This window comes from Petromyzon marinus, chromosome 65, assembly GCF_048934315.1.
Source record: "Petromyzon marinus isolate PM22_M1 ecotype Great Lakes invasive population chromosome 65, UKy_Petmar_22M1.pri1.0, whole genome shotgun sequence".
NCBI classification, from domain to species: Eukaryota; Metazoa; Chordata; class Hyperoartia; order Petromyzontiformes; family Petromyzontidae; genus Petromyzon; species Petromyzon marinus.
The window spans coordinates 4,884,736-4,902,062 of record NC_133731.1 but is presented as its reverse complement, the minus strand read 5'-3'; the positions used below and the strand labels follow the sequence as shown (position 1 = coordinate 4,902,062).

The 17,327-nt window shown below is 51.2% G+C and overlaps 1 protein-coding gene across 3 annotated transcripts in view; it reads right to left on the bottom strand.

The window, feature by feature from the left end:
• LOC116956414 (oxysterols receptor LXR-beta-like) overlaps positions 1-16,400 on the bottom strand; it is a 48,541-nt gene extending 32,141 nt beyond the window's left edge. Inside the window, exons 1-3 of one of the 3 annotated variants that reach the window (XM_076054267.1) lie at positions 15,610-16,400; positions 6,922-6,974; positions 831-905 (exon numbers count right to left, since the gene is read on the bottom strand). In XM_076054267.1, coding sequence (XP_075910382.1) covers positions 831-873 — 43 coding nt within the window. In that variant the 5' untranslated portion in view covers positions 874-905; positions 6,922-6,974; positions 15,610-16,400. Of the gene's footprint in view, positions 1-830; positions 906-6,921; positions 6,975-15,574 lie in introns of all 3 variants that reach the window. The other 2 variants (XM_076054268.1, XM_076054266.1) reach the window with 2 other exon arrangements.
• Positions 16,401-17,327: the final 927 nt, after the last annotated feature.

Sequence of the window (17,327 nt, the reverse complement as noted above, 5' to 3'; positions counted from 1 at the left end):
GGTTCAATCCCGACCCTGACGCCTGCTGCTGTATATTTGGAGTTGGCGGTGTCTCTCTCTCATCACCATCATAGTGGCTAAGAGATGTGAACTACCTCGCCTGGTATGCAGGAGGTCGTGGGTTCAATCCCGACCCTGACACCTGCTGTATATTAGAAGTTGGTGGTGTCTCTCTCTCTCCCTGGATCCTCCCGGTTTTCCCCCCTCCACATTTAGAATCAGCGTCACGCGTTCAGAGTATTTGGCTGCTGCTAAAAATTTCCCCGCGACGACGACGGCGATGACCCACTTCGTCGAGCTATCCATTTGCGACGGCCAGGTCGGCTTTTGACAAAAGAGCCACACCAGCGGCTCAGTGGGGCCTCGCCTCACTGGCAAAATAACACCAGAATATATATTCTTGGTTCTTTCGGTAAAGTCACGTAGAAGGGAAACAACAAAATAAAAAAAATATAAAACGACGTTTCGACTGCAACACAAGCAATCATCATCAGGTGTGAAAACCACAGCAAGAACATTTGAAAAAAGTGGCGTTTCTTTACGTTAGCACCACGGGCAGCGATTTGACAGTTTGTTCAGATGGACGAGTCCATCTATGTTCGGAAAAGAGGAGGGGGGGAGACGAAAATTATGGATGCGGTCTGAAAGCCACCGTAAGCGTGAACAATCAATTAAGACCCGAAATGGTTTATCAGATCCTTCTAATGATTGCTAAGCCAGAATCCATCTTCTCGGTTGAAATTGTCTCTGTGTTTGTGTATGTGGATAGCCACATGAACGAATCGTTTAAGTCTTCCAGAGAGGGCTGCATCAGAATTCAAAGCACGCACCTTGGGAGATGTCCACAATCGCAGCTGTCGAACCAAATGACATCTTATGTCACCGCCAGCTCATTGTACCTTCACCTGGGGTGGGGGGGGGTGGGTGGGGGGTGGGGCACACGTAAAAAAAAGAGAATTCGGCACTCGAGCCAAGTGCAGCCCAGCGGAGATGTCCCCGAACGAATGTTGGAGAGAGTTTCGTGGTTCGAATCTGGCGGGCCGCCCTGGTTGTTCCTGCTATTTGGGAGGGGGAGCGGGGTGTGGAGGAGGGAGGAGAAGGAGTCGTGGTGGTTGCTGGAAGCGACGGTAGCGGCACTGGCCGTGATTAGGACCTCCCTCAATCCGTGACGAGATTCTTCCCAGCGCCTCTGACCTACCGGGACAGGAGCCAACCATGCGCATGTGATCACGAACATGACACCAGCGAGTGAGCGTGAGCGAGCGTTACTGAACCGTCTTTTTTCCCGAACACACGCTACACCGGCACTCCCCAATCACATTCCGTCCACGCTCGTTACGACAAAATCATCATCACGTTGCCCCCCGCGGCTACGCGGCTAAGTTGCCGGCACACCGAGGTCCCAAAAGAGAATGGTGGTACACCAGTCTATTAGTGTCCGCAGACACCCATCAAGAGACCCGTCTGTCAAGTCTCTATCATTGCCTGTTATTTTGTAGAGACCTCGTGACTGACCCGTCTGTCAGTCTCTATCATTACCTGTTGTCATGTAGACACCTCGTCACTGACCTGTCTGTCAGTCTCTATCATTACTTGTTATTACGTAGAGACCTCGTCACTGACCCGTCTGTCAGTCTCTCTCATTACCTGTTATTATGTAGAGACCTCGTCACTGACCCGTCTGTCTGTCTCTCTCATTACCTGTTATTATGTAGAGACCTCGTCACTGACCGTCTGTCAGTCTCTATCATTACCTGTTATTGTGTAGAGACCTCGTCACTGGCCCGTCTGTCAGTCTCTCTCATTACCTGTTATTATGTAGACACCTCGTCCCTGACCCGTCTGTCAGTCTCTATCATTACCTGTTATTATGTAGACATCTCGTCGCTGATCCGTCTGTCAGTCTCTATCATTACCTGCTGTCATCTTGGGACCCGCTCCCGATACCAATCTCCCTGTCCAAATATTCAAAACTCCGGGTTTCAATCTACAGAGTGGCAGCACGCCACAACGGAATTCACACTCATGGAAACAATTCAAACAGCCGCGACCCATTAGCAACGGTGTTGAACGCGCGCGGGTTATTTATCGTAAGCGCAAGAAGGGAGGCGCTACTGCTGCAGCAGATTCGCAGTCAAGTTGGGGGGGGGGTGGGTGACGTTGTTATGCCTGCTTCACCCAATTAAGTAATGTGCGGAGTAATTCAACAAAAAAAAATGGGGGGCATTTCTCGGCGTCACGCCGGCGTGCGCACACACCACCACCATCAACAACAACAACAACCGCCATTCGCCACTAAGTGGCGGTGACGTCACCACGACGCTTGTGCCAGGCTATGTGCACCCTGAGGCCACGTGAAGTGTCGAACGCCCGCTGCCAGGAGGTCACGGGGCAGACCCAGGTGCCACGGGTCGACTGACTGAGATGACTGGCCGATGCACCACCTGTGCCCCCTACTGTGCCAACCCGCTGTGCTTTAGCCACCCGGCGCGCCGCTCGTTGTTCTGAGCGTCGCTCCTCCGCCCTCCGTTGTTGTTGTTGGAGGGCGACTGCCTCCAACTGCCCAGTAGCGTCCTTCACGAGCCTCCTCCTACACAGAGGCCGATCTTGACACCGCTGGTACCAGTCATCGGCAAGTCCGCTCAGCTCCACGTCCTCCCGTACCACATCACTCCATCTCTTCTCTAGCCCGTGCCGTGCCCGCTTAGCCCCCTCGATCCACCATCACCACCACCACCACCACGATCCACGGGGCAGACGCAACGTGTCCTCATCCGTGACCCCGTTCGTCTTGTGCCATCGCGGCACGGTTGGGGACGCACGGCGAGCCAAGGAAGTTCACACATGCGCGTGCGGGAAAGCTCGTCAGCGTGCTGCAATTACGATCCACCCTCCTCTTTACAAACCACGACGTCGACGACGAGACGTGGCGTAGCTCACGTCCGCCGCCAAGCAGACGGCGCGTCGCGGCATGCGCCGTTAACTCGCCCGCGGTTAACTCGCCCGCGGTTAACGCGCCCCGCGGTGTTAACCGGAGGGGGGTGGTGGTGGTGGTGGTGGTGGGGGGTGGGGAAACGTCCCACCGGGTCTCCCACGCCGCAGAATCATCCGAAACGGGCGGCAAAATCGCCCCTCCCGCCCCAAGCGAAGGGCGGATCGTAATCATCGCAAGATTGTGACCTTTACGCGCGACGTGTGCGCCGAGTGTCGAACTTCTTTCGCACAGCACGTAGCCACACGCGCTAATCTCTCCCCCCCCCGCCGCCGCCGCCGCCGCCGCCACAGCTCGCCGCAATCGCTCCCTCGCTGAACTCTCTCCGAACGTGGTTAAACATTAGCCTTGTGCCCGCTGCCGACTGTCGTGTCAAAGTCAGGTAGGTACACGTGGACCGACGCGTCTCTTTTCATGTAAATCGCAGTTCCAGCACTCAACCCCATTGTTTAAACACGGCCCAGCAACCTCCATCCCCCCTCACCCCCCCCCCCCCACGGCCACCGCCACCACCACAATACCACAATGCATCGTGCGGCGAGCATTGGCATTCGAGTTAATAAGCCAGCACCTTCCGAGACCCTGGGTTCAAGCCCTGTGCCCGGGTGTCTCTCACAGGTGGCGGTAGTCTGTATGTGCACGTAGGTTGAACTTATTTCGCGCTGTACGTAGCAAACCGTGGATAATCGGACGTGTGGGGGAAGGAAGACAAAAGACCCTGGGTTCAAGCCCTGGGCTTGGGTGTCTCTCTCAGGAGGATTCATGATGGCCGTGGTAGAGACGCTGCAGCCAGCACAGCTGAGATCCTGGGTTCAAGCCCTGGTTATAACTCTCAGGATTCATGATGGCCGTGGTAGAGACGCTGCAGCCAGCACAGCTGAGATCCTGGGTTCAAGCCCTGGTTATAACTCTAAGGATTCATAATGGCCGTGGTAGAGACGCTGCAGCCAGCACAGCTAAGAACCTGGGTTCAAGCCCTGAGTGTCACTCTCAGGAGGATTCATGATGGCCGTGGTAGAGATGCTGCAGCCAGCACAGCTGAGATCCTGGGTTCAAGCCCTGGTTATAACTCTCAGGATTCATGATGGCCGTGGTAGAGACACTGCAGCCAGCACAGCTGAGAACCTGGGTTCAAGCCCTGGTTATAACTCTAAGGATTCATAATGGCGTGGTAGAGACGCTGCAGCCAGCACAGCTAAGAACCTGGGTTCAAGCCCTGAGTGTCACTCTCAGGAGGATTCATGATGGCCGTGGTAGAGATGCTGCAGCCAGCACAGCTGAGATCCTGGGTTCAAGCCCTGGTTATAACTCTCAGGATTCATGATGGCCGTGGTAGAGACACTGCAGCCAGCACAGCTGAGATCCTGGGTTCAAGCCCTGGTTATAACTCTAAGGATTCATAATGGCGTGGTAGAGACGCTGCAGCCAGCACAGCTAAGAACCTGGGTTCAAGCCCTGAGTGTCACTCTCAGGAGGATTCATGATGGCCGTGGTAGAGATGCTGCAGCCAGCACAGCTGAGATCCTGGGTTCAAGCCCTGGTTATAACTCTCAGGATTCATGATGGCCGTGGTAGAGACACTGTAGCCAGCACAGCTGAGAACCTGGGTTCAAGCCCTGAGTGTCACTCTCAGGAGGATTCATGATGGCTAAGTTAGAGACACTGTAGCCAGCACAGCTGAGATCCTGGGTTCAAGCCCTGGTTATAACTCTCAGGATTCATGATGGCTGTGGTAGAGACACTGTAGCCAGCACAGCTGAGAACCTGGGTTCAAGCCCTGTTTATAACTCTCAGGATTCATGATGGCCGTGGAAGAGACACTGTAGCCAGCACAGCTGAGATCCTGGGTTCAAGCCCTGTTTATAACTCTCAGGATTCATGATGGCCGTGGAAGAGACACTGTAGCCAGCACAGCTGAGATCCTGGGTTCAAGCCCTGAGTGTCACTCTCAGGAGATTCATTTTGGCTAAGTTAGAGACACTGTAGCCAGCACAGCTGAGATCCTGGGTTCAAGCCCTGTTTATAACTCTCAGGATTCATGATGGCCGTGGTAGAGACGCTGTAGCCAGCACAGCTGAGATCTTAAATTCAAGCTCTTGGTATGGATGCGTGTCACAGGGGTGTAGACACGCTGTAGCTATTCCAAATTCAAGCCCTGGGCATGGGTGGTGTCTCTCGGGGGTTCATAACGACCTTGTTAGACACACCGGAGTCAGTGCCGATGTGATGCGGTGTCAAGCCCAGGGGGCAGGTTGCCTACGTCAGGGGCAGTGGGCAATGCAATCACTGGCGGAGCTGGTGTGGGGAGGGGGGGGGGGCACGTGCCCCCCGCATTGATCCGATCGAAATCCCTAATTTCGATCGGATCATTGGGGTTTATTAGTAATAAATCGGCATTTTGCGAACCCCACTGCCACTGTGTAGCAGATTATTACGTGGCCAGGGACACGATGAGATGATAGGACAATAGTCTGAATCCATAACTGGCACACGCGTCGAGTAAAAAGCAAGGGACAACTCCTTACTCACTAACAACTTCTTACTTACTAACAACTCCTTACTTACTAACAACTCCTTACTTACTAACAACTCCTTACTTACTAACTCCTTACTCACAAACAACTCCTTACTAACAACTCCTTACTGACAACTCCTTACTTACTAACAACTCCTTACTCACTAACTCCTTAGTTACTAACAACTCCTTACTAACAACTCCTTACTTACTAACAACTCCTTACTAACAACTCCTTACTCACTACCAACTCCTTACTTACTGACAACTCTTTACTAACAACTCCTTACTCACTAACAACTCCTTACTGACAACTCCTTACTTACTAACAACTCCTTACTTACTAACAACTCCTTACTCACTAACACCTCCTTACTCACAACTCCTTACTTACTAACAACTCCTCTATTATTTTTAATTGCTGGAGGGGTTGCCCGCCCCCCCCCCCCCCCATTGAGTGCAACTGCAGCCCAGAGGCTGGAGGGTCACACCAATGAAGTTCGGCACAACACCACGCCCGGCCGCCTTTGTCTCCCCAGTGGTGATGTTTTACGCCACACCGTAGCGGGTACTCATTTGAGGCCGAGTCGACCTAGGGGAGGCCCAGGACCGATTCAGAGAATCGTCACCGGTGTTGGTGGTCGTCGAGGGGGAATCAAATCGCCGGGGTTCGTAGTGCAGCGTAGCGCTAACCGCTGCACCACCACTCCCCCTGCACTACAAAGACCCCCCGTATATACGTAATAATATACGTAATTATATACATAATGATATACATAATACTATACATAATAATATACATAATACAGGTTTTTGGGTTAGATCACGTGGGTATAAATGTGTCATAACCCTCCACCACCCGACACAGTAAACAAAACGCACCAGTTAGTTACTAGTGTAGTGTCGTGTATAGTGTAGTGTATAGTGTAGTGTATAGTATAGTGTATAGTGTAGTGTATAGTATAGTGTAGAGTATAGTGTAGTGTATAGTGTAGTGTACTACTTCAGCCCGCCGGTGTGTTTGGAGAGTAAATCCACAACATTTACAATTAAGAGTAGTCCGACGTTTCGCTGGTAATTACAATTACACCGACCGGCACCATCGGGAGATTTGCCAGAATAGTGATGCAATCCACCTGCTTCCGGTCTTAAATAGAGCGGGACGAGGCCATCACTGAACCCATCGGGTGCAGAAATCAGGGGCGGAGGTAGGGGTCATTGTGACTATACAACAGCCTGAACGGACTGTTTGGGCGCACAGGCGCGGGGGCAGGAGGCCCTCATCCAGCAGTGGACCGGCAGGGCCTCGCGGTGCAAATGATTCGCTCACTCGCCCCCAGAAAGCGCCCGTGGCAGGGCCGTTCATGCCGACGTTGCATTCCCGTCGCGGCACAGCGCAGCTCCGGTGACTCACTCTGCCTGTTGTTGTCGTCGTCGTTGTCGTCGTTGTTGTTGTTGTTGACGTGCCTACAGACAACGGGACGAGAAGTCACAGCTCATCGAGACGCTGACGCTTCCTCAAAAGATGCCGCGATCACAAGGCGCTCTGTTCTCTTCTCACGCAGCTTAAAGGTCGAGATCTGAGCGTGGATTTTTTTCTTCACTCCAGCGCTGTCCTCCAGACGTGACTTCACCCAATAGAACCAAAGAGCATGGATCCTAGCAGTCACGAAAGCTTCAAATGTAGAATTAAATCTAGAGTTGTTGACGTTGTTGTTGTTGTTGTTGTATCCTCAAATCTTGTAGCTCAATTCTGAACCCACTTCCCAATGTGGTATCGACTGCAAACTTGGTATACTTATATGTCACGCCGATGACAGTTACTATGTTCTATCGTAAAACAATAAAAATGTATGTTTTTAAACGTTATTTTTTTATATATATACGTTATGTTTCGTCTTGGGTCTGATTGTCCACGCTCAACTGACGTTGGCTGTAATTGGCCAGGTCCCCCTTACGTCGTGGCGAGCTTCAGGGCCACTTCCCGGAGTCGTGGAGTTTTGCCGTTACTACTAGCACGGCGCATTACTTACTTATCTAGCAACAACAAAGAGCAACTGCTCCTGCTCTCTCCCCACCTCCACCCCCACCAAAATCACTCCCGCGCCGCTCCACTCTCACCCCTCCTCCCCGTGCCCTCTGCTCCAGAAACCCAGCCCCCCCCCCCCCGCGCTCCTGCCAACAAGCCCTGGTAAACCTCCGCCTCGGTGAGCGAGCGAGCGAGCGAGCGAGGGGGCGTCCGTCACTCCTTCACAGTCTGCGAAGAACAATGACGAGCGTGCTCATGTGACAGGCGTCAGTCAACGCGAACTGCCTCTCACGACGCCACGGTGGCTAGGAAGTGTTAACCACCTCGCCTGGCATACAGGGGGTTGTGGGTTCGATCCCGACCCTGATGCCTGCTGTATATTTGGAGTTGGCATCTCTCATCATCATCATCATCACGGTGTCTAAGAGATGTTAACTACCTCGCCTGGCATACAGGGGGTCGTGGGTTCGATCCCGACCCTGATGCCTGCTGTATATTTGGAGTTGGCATCTCTCATCATCATCATCATCACGGTGTCTAAGAGATGTTAACTACCTCGCCGGGTACACAGGAGATCGTGGGTTCGATCCCGACCCTGATGCCTGCTGTATATTTGGAGTTGGCATCTCTCATCATCACGGTGTCTAAGAGATGTTAACTACCTCGCCTGGCATACAGGGGGTTGTGGGTTCGATCCCGACCCTGATGCCTGCTGTATATTTGGAGTTGGCATCTCTCATCATCATCACGGCGTCTAAGAGATGTTAACTACCTCGGCTGGCATACAGGGGGTTGTGGGTTCGATCCCGACCCTGATGCCTGCTGTATATTTGGAGTTGGCATCTCTCATCATCATCATCATCGCGGTGTCTAAGAGATCTTAACTACCTCGCCTGGCACACAGGGAGTCGTGGGTTCGATCCCGACCCTGATGCCTGCTGTATATTTGGAGTTGGCATCTCTCATCATCATCACGGTGTCCTTGAGATGTTAACTACCTCGCCGGGTACACATGAGGTCGTGGGTTCGATCCCGACCCTGATGCCTGCTGTATGTTTGGAGTTGGCATCTCTCATCATCATCATCATCACGGTGTCTAAGAGCTGTTAACTACCTCGCCTGGTATACAGGGGGTTGTGGGTTCGATCCCGACCCTGATGCCTGCTGTATGTTTGGAGTTGGCATCTCTCATCATCATCATCACGGTGTCTAAGATATGTTAACTACCTCGCCGGGTACACAGGAGGTCGTGGGTTCGATCCCGACCCTGATGCCTGCTGTATGTTTGGAGTTGGCATCTCTCATCATCATCACGGTGTCTAAGAGATGTTAACTACCTCGCCGGGCACACAGGAGGTCGTGAGTTCGATCCCGACCCTGATGCCTGCTGTATATTTGGAGTTGGCATCTCTCATCATCACGGTGTCTAAGAGATGTTAACTACCTCGCCTGGCATACAGGGGGTTGTGGGTTCGATCCCGACCCTGATGCCTGCTGTATATTTGGAGTTGGCATCTCTCATCATCACGGTGTCTAAGAGATGTTAACTACCTCGCCGGGTACACAGGAGGTCGTGAGTTCGATCCCGACCCTGATGCTTGCTGTATATTTGAAGTTTGCGTCTCTCATCATCATCACGGTGGCTAGGAGATGTTAACTACCTCGCGGGGTACACAGGAGGTCGTGGGTTCGATCCCACCCATGAGAATCGTACCTCTGATTAGCGCGGTTGGCTACGTACGGTGTGAAAGAAGTTCAACGTACATAATACACATTTGGAGTTTGCATGTTTCTCTCTCTCTCCCCATGGTCGCGTGGATTTTTCTCCGTGCCCGTCGGTTTTTTCCCTCCACATTGAGAATCAATGTCACGCGTTTAGAGTTTATTTGGCTGCTATTAATTTCCACGTGACGATGAGCCACTTCGTTGAGCTATCATCTGTGGCCGCAAGGTCGCTTTTGAAATAGAGCTGTATTAGCTCAGTGGGCCATAGTTTAATAGCTTAAAAATTATATTCTTGGTTCTTTCGGTAAAATCACGCAGAAGGGAAACAATAAAATAACAAAAATATAAAACAATAAAAATCGTTTTTAATCTGCAAAAGCACGGAGGTGCGCGTGTGTTAAGAGCTATTTTTCAGCCAATTAACGTGCGGGAGGAAACCAGAGCGCCCGGAGAAAACCCACACGTGCGAGGGAGCAACACGCTATCCCGTACCGCACTTTCCTGTTACCGCATCCTCCTGGCGGGCACAGAGTACGGCTTCCTCAACGCCCACTGGAAGGGAGTTTTCGCAACATTCACGCGATCCACCAACCCCCGCTGCTGACCCCGCCCCCCCCCCCCCCCCCCCACAATGCTGCATTACATTGCATGAATGAAATTAGCGATGACAATATATCCCGTTGGAAAACTTAAGATTTCCGTACCCATCCAGGTGAATGACGGCGGAGTAGTTTAGCATCATCGTCATCAGGCAAGGGTGGCGGTAACACGGCTAAGGGAAAAAATTGAGTAGACAAAAAGTACCCCCCCCCCCCACCCCCGCTCAAAACGTGACAAACGCGACCGGCATCAGTGGGGGGGGGGGGGTCTCTGCAAATGGAGCGCCGTGTACGAGCGGCAGAGAGACACACACACACACACGCACGCACGGGCGGGCGGCGTTCACACGGGCGGCGGCGGCGGCAGAACGACTGGCTCCAAAGCTCCCCCCACCGCCGCCCTGGGCTGGCGAGCCCCGGCAATCCATCGTCGCGGGGCGCGAGCTCCGGTCATGTTACACGCCGTTAACATCGTCCGCGGCGGTTTAAGCGGCTAAAATATTCGCTCGCTGGCCCACCCTCCCCTGCCCCCGGCCCCTCCTCCTACCCTACCCCAACGGCCAAACGGGAGACCGACGGCGGAGAGAGGGACTTGAACGAGTCCCAGCGAAGACACCGGACCGCGGTGAATTTAGTGGCCTCCGCTGGAAACTGAGGCGCACTGGCGAAACGGGGCGAAAATGCGATATATGCACACAAACAAGATTCACGTAAATTTTGATTTAAAGCTTTCGTGACTGCAGTAATTCATATTCTTAGTTTTTTCGGTAAAGTCACGTTGAAGAGAAACAACAAAATAACAAAATATATATATAAAACAATAAAAAATTCTCACGACGTTTCGACCATAACTCAAACCTGATGATGACCGTTTGAGTTATGGTCGAAACGTCGTGAGAATTTTTTATTGTTTTATATATATTTTGTTATTTTGTTGTTTCTCTTCAACGTGACTTTACCGAAAAAACTAAGAATATAAGATTCACGTAGTTCGCCGATTGCTCTTTTTCAGAGGCGACCTGGCCACGAATGATAGCTCAACGAGGTGGCTTGCCGTCGCCGCCGTCGTCGCCGCGCGGAAATTTATAGTGGCAGCCAAATACTCGAAAACGCGTGACGCCGATTCGAAAACAGTTGAGGGGAAAAATCCACGCGACCACGGGCAGAGAGGCATGCAAACCTCCAAATATACAGTCGGCGTCAGCGTCGGGATCCAACCCACGACCAACTGTATACCAGTACGAGGTAGTTAACATCTTCGCCGCGTGCAAACTCCGAATATACAGCGGGCAACATCAGGGCTGGGATCGAACGCACGACCTCCTGCGTACCAGGGGAGGTAGTTAACATCTTCGCCACGTGCAAACTCCGAATATAGAGCGGGCAACATCAGGGCTGGGATCGAACGCACGACCTCCTGCGTACCAGGGGAGGTAGTTAACATCTTCGCCACGTGCAAACTCCGAATATACAGCGGGCAACATCAGGGCTGGGATCGAACGCACGACCTCCTACGTACCAGGGGAGGTAGTTAACATCTTCGCCGCGTGCAAACTCCGAATATACAGCGGGCAACATCAGGGCTGGGATCGAACGCACGACCTCCTGCGTACCAGGGGAGGTAGTTAACATCTTCGCCACGTGCAAACTCCGAATATAGAGCGGGCAACATCAGGGCTGGGATCGAACGCACGACCTCCTGCGTACCAGGGGAGGTAGTTAACATCTTCGCCACGTGCAAACTCCGAATATAGAGCGGGCAACATCAGGGCTGGGATCGAACGCACGACCTCCTGCGTACCAGGGGAGGTAGTTAACATCTTCGCCACGTGCAAACTCCGAATATAGAGCGGGCAACATCAGGGCTGGGATCGAACGCACGACCTCCTGCGTACCAGGGGAGGTAGTTAACATCTCCGCCACGTGCAAACTCCGAATATACAGCGGGCAACATCAGGGCTGGGATCGAACGCACGACCTCCTGCGTACCAGGGGAGGTAGTTAACATCTTCGCCACGTGCAAACTCCGAATATAGAGCGGGCAACATCAGGGCTGGGATCGAACGCACGACCTCCTGCGTACCAGGGGAGGTAGTTAACATCTTCGCCACGTGCAAACCTTTTGATAACTCAAAGAAGCGTCTGGCCGATCGTTGCGACTGCTTTAGTCGACGAGAATGAGACTCCGACCCTCGCTAAAGTTCCACAGGCTGTCTTCAACTAGACCAGGGGCCGGCACGCCTGCGGCTCCCGAGATGCATGTGGCTCTCCAATCGACTGCTTCGTGACGTTATTTATATTCTTGGTTCTTTCGGTAGAGTCGCGTAGAAGGGAAACAATAAAATAACAAAAAATATATATAAAAAATAAAATTCTCACGACGTTTCGACTGCAACACAAGCAATCGTCACCTTGCTGTGAAAACCACAGCAAGAAAATTTGAAGAAAGTGGCGGGTTTTTCTTGCTGTGGTTTTCACACCTGATGATGACTGCTTGTGTTGCAGTCGAAACGTCGTGAGAATTTTATTGTTTTTATATTTTTATTGTTTTATTGTTTCCCTTCTACGTGGTGACTTTACCGAAAGAACCGAGAATATGAATCCCTGCAGTCACGAAAGCTTTAAATCAAGACGTTGATGTGAGAGATTAGCATGTTAATGGCAGAATGCCAATCAGAAACCTCAAGGATGGCGTGCGAGGTATCTGTGTTATTGTGAGAAAATGCATCTCTTAATGTAAAAAAAATCAGAGAGCCGAAAATAACAACTAACATCGGAAGGTGGTAGGATGAGAACATCACAGCCAGTTATGACTCAAGCTGGTTAATAACGTCCTTCCAATGATAGCTTAGTTTGTACCCATCTTCTCGGTTGATATTGTGTCTGTCTATAAATATGGCTGGCTTCATGAACGAATCCTTAATAGCTAGTGGATTTGCCAAGTGCCTTTGTCTTAGAGAAATCAGTCACGAAAGCTTTAAGTCAAGATTTTTTTTTTTATTTACCGGGTTAAGGCCCCACCGAGCTATATAGCTTTTATTCAGATGCGAGCTGGCCACAACTGATAGCTAAACGAAGTGGCTTTTCACCATGTGGAAATTTATAACAGCCAAATGCTCCAAACGCACGTTTCTAAATGCGGAGAGAAAACCCTACATCAGGAGGCGTACGGAAGAAGACGCTTTCATGAGGCAGACGAGAGAGGCGGGCTTGGAGTGCGGTTTTGGAACGGTGAACCTAGGATAAGTAACACATTCTCCTGCGGAGGGAGCTGGTAGAAACGTTGGGTTGCTCGGTCAATGGCCAGTCAACGGCGGCACCACGTGGTGTATTGTGCAAATATGCCCGACTGTGAGGGCGGGCACAAGCCGGCGTGAGTAGGTTAAACGTTGAGTTTAATAAGGGCACCACGGGGTGACCAGCCCCTCCCCACCCTCCCCACCCAGCCCCCACCCTCCCCTCCCCACCCAGCCCCTCCCCGCCCTCCCCACCCACCCCCCACCCAGCCCCACCCTGCCAACCCAGCCACTCCCCACCCTCCCCACCCAGCCCCTCCCCACCCAGCCCCTCCCCACCCTCCCCTCCCCACCCACCCCCCACCCAGCCCCACCCTCCCCAACCAGCCCCTCCCCACCCTCCCCTCCCCACCCAGCCCCTCCCCACCCAGCCCCTCCCCACCCTCCCCAACCAGCCCCTCCCCACCCTCCCCTCCCCACCCAGCCCCTCCCCACCCTCCCCACCCAGCCCCTCCCCACCCTCCCCTCTCAACCCAGACCCACCCCTCCCATGTTTGGATGCACGACGGACGGACGGACACAACAACGATCCCCTGTGGGCTGGTGGTGTAGTAACCAGGAGGTTCCTACCAGTAACAAAAAAAAGTTACGGAGCAACGGTGGCCTCAAAGAAGAGAGTGGTCAGTTGGAGCAGGCAATGTTAGCTGTGGCGCGCACACACACACACAAACACAGGTCAGTCAAGAAAGTACGCGGAGGAAGAATCGCGCCAGAGATGCACGCTCGAAATTCCCATTGAGGAAGGGGAACGCGTGGATTCAAAAGTTCGATTACATCACAAAATCAGAGTTGACCTTCGTTCAGCGGTTGGAAAGGCCACGATGATAACGTTACGACGCGATCGTATTTCACCCGGCAAGCATGGGAAAGGCAACGCTATGATGAGAAACATGCATCACGTTGACCCTCGTTCAGCAGTGCATGGTCCACAACGATGACGATGAACACACGAGTAGGAAGTGGAACGCACGGCAGAATCTCTATCGGAGAAATCCGATGAGCTGTGAAGCTCTTGTTTTGTGTTTTGTTTTACAGAGCACCACGGTAGAGTTATAAAGAGGGCAATCTAGATTTGAAGTTTTTCGTGACTGCAGGGATCCATACTCTCTGGTTCTTTCGGTAATTTAATTTAATGTTATACCTTACGTGACTTTACCGAAAGTGACCAAAGCGGGCAACGTTGGAGGCGAACGACGGAGTGAGGAGAGCGAAGGAGAGCGGCACGCGTCCTAGCGATGACGTACAGGGAATGGAGACGGAGCGATGACGTACTCGCGTGCGCATCCAGCGTAAGATTGGATCGCTATGCCATCGCCAAGCACTGCGAGAGACGGCGACAGCTCGAGAGAGGCCTTCATCCAGCAGTGGATAGGGGCATGGCTGACGATGGTGGTGGTGGTGAAGATGATGATGGTGGTGGTAACGATGATGATAGAGACGGCTTCATCCAGCAGTGGATATACTGTGGCTGATGATGGTGGTGACGATGATGATGGTGGTAACGATGATGATAGACGGCTTCATTTAGCAGTGAATATACTGTGGCTGATGGTGGTGGTGACGATGACGATGGTGGTGGTGACGATGACGATGGTGGTGGTGACGATGATGATAGTGACGGCTTCGTCCAGCAGTGGATATACTGTGGCTGATGATGATGGTGATGACGACGATGATGATGAATAGAGACGGCTTCATCCAGCAGTGGATATACTGTGGCTGATGATGGTGGTGGTAACGATGGTCATGATGAATAGAGACGGCTTCATCCAGCAGTGGCTATACTGTGGCTGACGTTGTTGGTGCCGATGATGACACCGTCAGAGACGGCTTCATCTAGCAGTAGATATACTGTGGCTGATGATGGTGGTGGTGACGATGATGGTGGTAACGATGATGATAGTGAGGGCTTCATCCAGCAGTGGATATACTGTGGCTGACGATGGTGGTGGTGCCGGTGATGATGGTAACGATGATGATAGTGACGGCTTCATCCAGCAGTGGATATACTGTGGCTGACGATGGTGGTGGTGCCGGTGATGACACCGTCAGAGACGGCTTCATCTAGCAGTGGATAGACTACGGCTGACGATGGTGGTGATGATGACGATACCGTCAGAGGCGACTTCATCTAGCAGTCGATAGACCACGGCTGACGATGGTGGTGGTGGTGACGATGGTACCAGTCAGAGGCGGCTTCATCTAGCAGTCAATAGACCACGGGTGACGATGGTGGTGGTGACGATGACTCAGTCAGAGGCGGCTTCATCCAACAGTGGATAGATCACGGCCGACGATGGTGTTTTATTTTAATAGGATGTCAATGGGGGCCTACCCGCCTCGACTAGAAAGTCGACGTGAACCGCGTTAACCGTACGTTTTCGCTACGAACGTTCACCGAAATACGCCCAAACTCACAAAACTTGTTGCGCTGTTGCTACGGGAAGTTTTACCTTGACCGCGGTCGCGTTGAAGTTTCGTTGTTTAATTCGACCGCAACGTAAAATGCGTTCAAATGTTGATTACATCGCTGAGAACGATAACAGTGGGAGCAGGAACAGGCCGGACGCGACCAACGTGCGTGGGGGGGGGGGGTGGAGGAGTTGAATTGGAACCTTTAACTTTTATCGTGCCAAATGTGAGAAAATACTTACATTGTTAAAATTGTTTTATTTACGGGTAATATATTGAAATGTACGTTTGAGTTATGTTTGTTTAATGCATCATTTTGTTTTTACCATGTTTTGTTTTAAGCGTGTCCCCTAGTTTTAGCGCGATGGTCGCGTCCACAAATATTACGTCATGACGTACGCACGAGTCACACGTGATGACATTACAAACGTGCGTTATGACGTACACACTGCCTTAGTTAAGGCGATGGAGGGAGCTGTTTGCGATGACGTCAACGCGCTCTCTAGCCACAAGCTGTCTGGAGCGTGACGTCACCACGTTCTGTACGTGCGCTGTTGACCTTTTTGAGTGGCAGCTGTCAATAGTAACGCTATGGAGATATTACACTTTTTAAAAATATTTTATTTTACCAGGCAAGGCACACTGAGCTATATATCTCTTTTTCAGATGCGACCTGGCTACAAATGATAGCTAATATTATATTACCTCTATGGGAGCCTTCAACATTGAAGTCTATGGGAGCCTTTAACATTGAAGTCTATGGGAGCCTTTAACATTGAAGTCTATGGGAGCCTTTAACATTGAAGTCTATGGGAGCCTTTAACATTGAAGTCTATGGGAGCCTTTGACATTGAAGTCTATGGGAGCCTTTAACATTGAAGTCTATGGGAGCCTTTAACATTGAAGTCTATGGCAGCCTTTAACATTGAAGTCTATGGGAGCCTTTACCATTGAAGTCTATGGGAGCCTTTAACATTGAAGTCTATGGGATCCTTTAACATTGAAGTCTATGGGAGCCTTTAACATTGAAGTCTATGGGAGCCTTTAACATTGAAGTCTATGGCAGCCTTTAACATTGAAGTCTATGGATCCTTTAACATTGAAATCTATGGGAGCCTTTAACATTGAAGTCTATGGGAGCATTTAACACTGAAGTCTATGGGAACATTTAAGTATATGGGAGGATTTAACATTGAAGTCTATGGCAGCCTTTAACATTGAAGTCTATGGGAGCCTTTAACATTGAAGTCTATGGGAGCCTTTAACATTGAAGTCTATGGGATCCTTTAACATTGAAGTCTATGGGAGCCTTTAACATTGAAGTCTATGGCAGCCTTTAACATTGAAGTCTATGGGAGCCTTTAACATTGAAGTCTATGGGAGCCTTTAACATTGAAGTCTATGGGAGCCTTTAACATTGAAGTCTATGGGAGCCTTTAACATTGAAGTCTATGGGAGCCTTTAACATTGAAGTCTATGGCAGCCTTTAACATTGAAGTCTATGGGAGCCTTTAACATTGAAGTCTATGGGAGCCTTTAACATTGAAGTCTATGGGATCCTTTAACATTGAAATCTATGGGATCCTTTAACATTGAAGTCTATGGGAGCCTTTAACATTGAAGTCTATGGGATCCTTTAACATTGAAATCTATGGGAGCCTTTAACATTGAAGTCTATGGGAGCCTTTAACATTGAAGTCTATGGGAGCATTTAACACTGAAGTCTATGGGAACATTTAAGTATATGGGAGGATTTAAC